The sequence below is a fragment of the Medicago truncatula genome, chromosome 3 (genome assembly GCF_003473485.1).
Source record: "Medicago truncatula cultivar Jemalong A17 chromosome 3, MtrunA17r5.0-ANR, whole genome shotgun sequence".
NCBI classification, from domain to species: domain Eukaryota; kingdom Viridiplantae; phylum Streptophyta; class Magnoliopsida; order Fabales; family Fabaceae; genus Medicago; species Medicago truncatula.
The window spans coordinates 37,929,972-37,937,428 of NC_053044.1; the positions used below are offsets into that span (position 1 = coordinate 37,929,972).

General features: G+C 33.3%; 1 protein-coding gene across 1 annotated transcript; it reads left to right on the forward strand.

Moving 5' to 3' along the window:
- Positions 1-3,287: 3,287 nt before the first annotated feature.
- On the forward strand, positions 3,288-6,443 carry LOC11411402 (pyruvate dehydrogenase E1 component subunit beta-3, chloroplastic). The gene is made up of 4 exons (XM_003601109.4): positions 3,288-3,470; positions 3,642-3,763; positions 3,861-3,904; positions 5,174-6,443. The coding sequence occupies exons 1-4, from the start codon at positions 3,398-3,400 to the stop codon at positions 6,144-6,146; spliced, it is 1,212 nt and encodes a 403-aa protein (XP_003601157.1). The 5' UTR covers positions 3,288-3,397; the 3' UTR covers positions 6,147-6,443.
- Positions 6,444-7,457: the final 1,014 nt, after the last annotated feature.

Below are 7,457 nucleotides of genomic sequence, written 5' to 3' on the forward strand. Positions count from 1 at the left end.
TTTGCAAACATTGGGATTTATAAGTTGAACCTACAGCTCATATAGACTTAGGTATAACTTGTAAGAGTGGTCAAACATCTTAATCACGTCAAAAGTGATATTTCGGGTGGGAATGTAAAAGATTGTAAAAATGAGATTTTGGTGTGAACTTAAGTTATTCTCGGGTTAATGACTAATGATCCGGAGGTGGCTTAAATTCATGAATACATTGTCGATTAAGATTGTTTGAAGGTTTTCAACTTGTCTATGTTGTTTTTTCTTGGGACTTATCATAGGAGGGCGTAATGCTTGTTTCTCCCTCCGTGCAGTACCAGTAGGGGCAGGCCTCCCTGCCCTAAGTCTGTCACTCCTATCCTGAGACGGCTCAGGCGGTCTCTAAGACGTATTCCTCCGAGGCATATATACACAAAATTTAACATAACACAAATTCATTGACACATTTTCACACGCACATTGTGTCATTTCCAACAATTCAACAACAACACTAAAATTCCAACAATGTCATTTCAATCCGTAAACTACCACATTGCAGTCAAACATATTATAATCAAAATTAACAAACCATATCTAACTAATTTGATAATTCACAATCCAAAAAACAAAAATAATTACCATAGAGACATTTTACCAAACACATAGTGTGCAATTTTCAAACAACTAGGTAATCTAACAATTTGTAAACCCTAAACTACCACATTGTACTCTAAACAACTTCTAAACAACAATTTCTAAGTTAATTCATCACTAACAATCATCAAAACTAATATGCAAGCAAAATTTTAAAACCTAAAAATGTTATATTTCTTCAAAAAAACTAAAATTTCTACAAGTTAAATGCAATGAAGTAGGATAATCATCACTTACTTGATATTGTAGGAGTTTTTGGCTTTGAATGGCGCAAGAATGGTGAAAATCGCACTTGGAGGGGAAAATTTTGTGTTTGGAGAAGTTGGAAAAATGAGAAGTTGGAAAAACGACTTAAGTAACTGCTGCGTGAGTTAACTCACGCTACGCTACTTAAGTGGCGCACAAAATACAACGTGCACAAGTTAAGACACGCTGCATGACTTAACTTGCGCAGGGGTAATTTAGGCAACGCTGCAAGGCGCGAACGAAAAGTGCTGAATGAAGAGCAGCATTCTTCTTCTTAAACTTTGATATCAAATTCAACGATCTATTAATTCGGGGACAAATCTCTCTATCCATTAGTGGAAAATCCATTTAAAAGTGGCACAAAACTCTATATGAATTAACTCACATAAGTTTGCACTAAATAGATTCGAATAAGAGACATTAAGAGGAGTATGCTATAATGTCATCAAGATGCATGCATTTTTGTTTGAGTAATGAATGCATTAGTAAAAAGAAAAAATTGAATTATAAACTTCAAAGTTCTCTATGTTGTATGTCTTAATCAGGGATGTAAATGAAGCGAGCGGGTGTGGAGGCGAGGGAGTACTTTCCCGTATGAATGGTCTAAGGGTTAAGCAAGTCAAGTAAGGACTTCAGGCCTCAAAATTTGGAATAAAAAAAAGGCCTCAAGAAAATTTAATTTGGTTATAAAAATATATATTATGGAAAATAAATTATTCACTCTTGATCATGGGTTCAACTTGTCGACACCAATTTTTTTTTCTTTTTAAGTTATTTTAAAAGGCCACATTAATATTTTCTTTTTTTTGATTTAAGCCTTCATGGGTCAACTCTTCGACACCACAAAATTATTTTTTAAAAGATTATTTTAAAAGGACTCATTATTTTTATTGTTTATTATTTTTATAGTTTTCGATATCGTAATGTGTTTTGAAACCGATGTTGGAATATATTCCATGGCCATGGTAATAGAAATTAATTTGTTTTTCAGCCATACAAATTACATATTATTCTGACATAAAAAAATGATTTTTCTTTATAAAACTAACCAAAACATGGCTTGCACATTCAACAAATTTATTGACCTCTTTCTACAAAGTTTTTTTTTTTGTTGAACAAATCAAACCTCTTTCTACAAAGTTGATACATCATTAAACTCATTATCACATATGTGTAGTGTAGATGATCCTACAACTAAGTTCAACGTCATTTAAAATCAATGGGCTAAGAAAATGGATCAAGCACATTCGAGATTTATAAAGTATAAATATTTTATGGGCTAAATAAGTTTTTGGTCCCTATAAAAAAAAAGTTTTTGGTCCCTATAAATATAATTGATTTCTTTTTTAGTCTTCATAAAAAAGTACATGTTTTGGTCCCTGTAAAAATTTTCAATATGTAGTTTTAGTCCGAGTTAAATTAAAATTTGTTTAATTATGCTTAAAATTGTCAACTTTTGAATGATTTTTTCACAGACTTGTTTAAAATATTATAAAAAGTTTATCCGCACACTCCTCAAAGTCTCCGGTTCAAATCTCCCAGTGTCAATTTGAGTAGGCTAGTTTACCTTCTTAAAAAATAAAAATTTATCACCACAAAATAAGCTTAAAATTTAATTTTTAGGTACAAATTCTTATTAATTTTATCTTAAAATTTTGACGTTTTAAAAAAATTCATATTTAATTCATTACATGTTAAAAAAATTATATTTTTTATAAAGGCGTTTCTTATAATGTTTTTAATATGTCAGTAAAAAATAATTCAAATATTTAAAAGTTTTTATCATAATTAAATAGAACTTTTGAACAAAACATGAATAACATATGAATTTTTAAGCGTAAAAAACATACAAATTCATATTTAATTTAAGTTTTGTTAAAAAAGTTCTAATTTTTTAGAGAGATTGATTTTTTGATAGTGGCCGGGGTTTGAACCCCGGACCTTACATATTTTATGCATTGTCCCAACTAACTGAGCTAAGCTCACGATATTTTGAGAGAGATTCTTATACTATTCAAAACATTCTCGCAAAATTTTATTCCAAAATATGAAATCTATACACGAGTTGACTTAAAAACATTGACCAAAATAATATACTTGAATTTTGTTGAGATATTATTCATGACAAATAAAATATCAATTTTAAAAAATAGAAAACAATAATAAAATTTAAAAATAAAGGTGAAAGTGACGTGTGACATAAAACCTTACGCATCAATATTTTAATTGCCATTTTAATATTTTTGTTTTTTGTCTCAAAATAATTGACTCTAAATACTAAACAATATTTATTATTTTTTTCATCAACAAATCTTTATTTATTGAATTTCAGCTCACTTAAATTATTCAACTAACTACAATTAATACTTAAAAATCATTCTATTCTATTCTAAACATACAAATAAAATGACTTGTACAATGTAGTAAGAAACAAGACACATATAGTTAGTACCACCAGTACTCATTAATTTCTCCGCCCGATTTCTACATACAAAGCTCCCATCATTTCCATTCTTCTCATCCAATGGCGACCCTTTTCCAAGCATTGGGAGCAGCTCTTACCCCTTTCTCTCCATCCACTTCATTTCAATCCAAAGGTTTGTTTTTTCTGCAATTTATCGCTCTTATTTTTGGATAAACTACTTTTTGATGTTGGGTTTCTCTTATAAGTAAATGGGGTTCTTGTATATTCCACGAAAGGTTTTTTATTTTGCTTTTAGTATTATTGACCATAGATGTTGTTTGTTTCATTTTGTAACTGATTTCAGAGAGGAAATGTAGCAGCATTTTTGTTGTCAGATCATCTGATGCAAAGGTGAATCAGGTGGTTTTGAAGTCAGGAGGAGCAACTCGTAAGGCTGGTCAATTGTTGATTCCTAATGCAGTTGCTGTAAGTTATCTCATCACTCTCACTCCATTCCACATTTATTTGAATTGCATGGTGTAATCACGTTTGAATGAAAATTGTGCTTTTTGTTTGTTTATAGACACAGGGAAGCAGTTCCGTGGCTTCTGCGGCATCAAAACCTGGGTATATCTTCTCCTACAATCACTTTTTGTTTTTTGTTTCTTAGGTTTACGCTTTTGCTCATTGGTTGATTCAACTCTATGTTGTTAGAATGTATACTGATATTTCTGTTACCCTTTTCTTCCTAGAATTAAATAAAATCTAATATATTCGATTGGGAGTGGAATTGACTACTTTTTTTAAAATCTACATGGCTTGCACAATTTGCATTTTCATTTCAATTAAGAATATGATTGTAGTGCATGCTTGGTTTGGTATAGATGAAAGCTAAGCCTTGAGAAGAAGGGAAGGCCAAAACAGTGAAGCGTAGCCTAAACTTCCTTACCTTCTTAGGGGTAAAGAATGTGGGAGAACTGTATACTGTTTCATCCCTGTACAATCACATTTTACTCTCTGATAAATCAGATGGGATTAGTTCCAGGATGTAGTTGTAATGTAATTAGTCAATTTAGTTTATCTTTGGCTTGTTTATCAATGTTTCCTCAAAGTATGGAACGGTGTTGTCCAATTTTTTTTTCCTTTTCTATTTTATTTTGTGATGAACTAGATGATATTCCCATCTGAAAACAACAATAATTCTCTGAATCGAAGAACAAACATGTTCTATACAATAGATTATATATACCTTTCTATGTATGCCATACTAACACAAGCTAAATCCATTTGATTCCCATGTGTTAGAAATATTTGGAGGATATCTTAATTTAGAAAATATAATGAAATATGGAAACAACTCGTATTTGTTAGAAATATCTAGAGGATACATTAAATTATTCTTATACACAATAATGATATTATGAGGTTAATGATATTTCCTACGTGTTGTATTTTGTAAAATGTTAGATCTAAAACCCTTCACCTGCTTTCATCAAACAACTTGAGCTCTTGTGGTAATTCATGACATGGTATTCGATCATCTGTGAGTGTGACTAAGTGGCCATGCTTTCAGTCTTCTAAATAAATGTTAAATTTAGTGCAAGTTAGGTGGGTGGCTTGTGCATAATCCATGTTTCATGAGCAAAGGGGTCTTGCTTGAGGTGGTATATTAGATATAACACCATTTGTGTGCTTTTTTTACCCATCAGCATAAACTTTCGGAGTAGTTGGTTCATGACTATTCAGTGCTGGCCTTTTTTTTCCCCACTTAATGCTTGCATTGATTGGTTGAAGTTGGTAAAACCTGTGTTGGCATTGTTTTTTTTATTGGTTGCATTAATTGAGTAGTTATGACCAGTAACAATGGCATTCATCAGATGTGCATTTTGTTTTCAGGCATGAACTTCTCCTTTTTGAAGCCCTGCGTGAAGGTTTGGAAGAAGAAATGGAAAGGGATCCTTGTGTTTGTGTCATGGGCGAAGATGTAGGCCATTACGGAGGATCTTACAAGGTGACTAGAAACCTAGCTGAAAAGTTTGGTGACCTCAGAGTATTGGACACCCCTATCGCTGAGAATGCCTTCACTGGAATGGGCATTGGAGCTGCCATGACTGGTCTGAGGCCAATCATTGAGGGCATGAATATGGGATTTCTACTTCTGGCATTTAACCAAATCTCTAACAATTGTGGAATGTTGCATTACACGTCCGGAGGTCAGTTTAAAATACCAGTTGTCATTCGTGGGCCTGGTGGAGTTGGTCGGCAACTTGGAGCAGAACACTCACAGCGTTTGGAGTCATATTTTCAATCAATCCCTGGTATTCAGATGGTGGCTTGTTCAACACCTTACAACGCCAAGGGCTTGATGAAAGCTGCAATTCGAAGTGACAACCCTGTGATACTTTTCGAGCATGTTTTGCTTTATAACCTCAAGGAAAGAATTCCAGATGAAGAGTATGTATTGTCACTTGAAGAAGCTGAGATGGTTAGGCCTGGTGAGCATGTCACAATATTAACTTATTCGAGGATGAGGTATCATGTCATGCAAGCTGCCAAGACATTAGTGAACAAGGGGTATGACCCTGAAGTAATTGACATCAGGTCTTTGAAACCATTTGATCTTCACACAATTGGGAATTCAATAAAGAAGACGCATCGGGTTCTCATAGTGGAGGAGTGCATGCGGACGGGTGGAATTGGCGCTAGTCTGACTGCTGCCATTACTGAAAATTTCCATGACTATTTGGATGCTCCTATCATATGCTTATCCTCTCAAGATGTGCCGACCCCATATGCCGGAACATTGGAGGAATGGACAGTGGTCCAACCTGCTCAAATTGTGACTGCAGTTGAGCAGCTATGCCAATGATTACTGCGAAAACACGCTTAATTGGGATTTTTTTTTGGTCAATCTATTGTGTTTGTTAAATTAAACTAGAATATTCATCATGATATTGGTATTTCCTTCCTTTTCTTTCACTTCTGAAGTCTAAACCACCACAACCTTATACCGGTGTTTAATTTATGATATGGTTTGCATTTTTTTAGATTCGGGTGAGCCCTAGAACTGGGAAATAAGTTATAGGCCTTTTTTCGTTTTAGTTCACTTGTATTGTATTTTATGGAGATAATAATGAGAAAAGGAGAAGTTCCATTCCTATAAAAATATTAGAGAAAATGATGATTGTATATTTTAATTGTGGGATTGTGCAATTACAGAATATTCACCTGCACAACATAATCCAACAACGGCTTAAATTTGAATGCTCTCGTGATGCTTATTCCTGGTTGTTAATATTGATGGTAATCATACTGGAATTCAGTAGCAGCTATCAGTCCAACAGCAATTTCAAAATAAATAAAAAAACATTAGATCGACATCTAATACAAACGTGGTACCATACTAATGAATCAATTTTCAATTTGATAAGCCATTAGATTCAACAAAGTTGAACCATGCTAATGAATCAATTCTTGATGTTTTTACTTTTTCTTTCCTCTTGTGGTATAAAATTATAATATCCATACGAAATATGAACACAAACTCATAACCAGTAACTGAGGGCAAAGCAAAATGTTTTTTTAGTTTTGTTGATAAGCAGTGAAATTAGATAGCTAACAGGATATTTTGGGAGTTGGCTTATTACATGTGCCAAGTAATTCTCAATACTCGACAATTAGCCCAACCCTGATAAGGTTTTGAACTCGTGTAGCATTGAATGAATGTAAAGGTCATCAAATTTGATTAGTTTCTTCAAACAAATCAACCAGTTGTAGTAAGAAGCCTCCTTGAACTGCTACCATGTCACTGGTTGTCTGTTTTTGGAAAATCTCATTGAAATACCTGGCATGGCAATGATAGTGTTAACATAGGGGAGCAATTTTACACACCCCACATTTCTAAAAAACATGATTTAGAAGTGCACATTTGGACAAGCACAAACATTTGTATTCTTTTTTTATGTATACTTCCGGTCATTGGGAAAAGTTACTTCCTAATATAGTCAATTGTCCATCAGGTTAGGCACGGCAATGTAATTTTAAGAGTAAATTTGGACAATTGACAGGAAGTAACTGTGATATTTTCTCTTGTAAAGTAACTGCTGTAACAAGAGCAGTTAGAGCCGGTTAACAAACTAGACTTTTACCCAAAACAGAAAGTTGACTAAAATTGCATAAG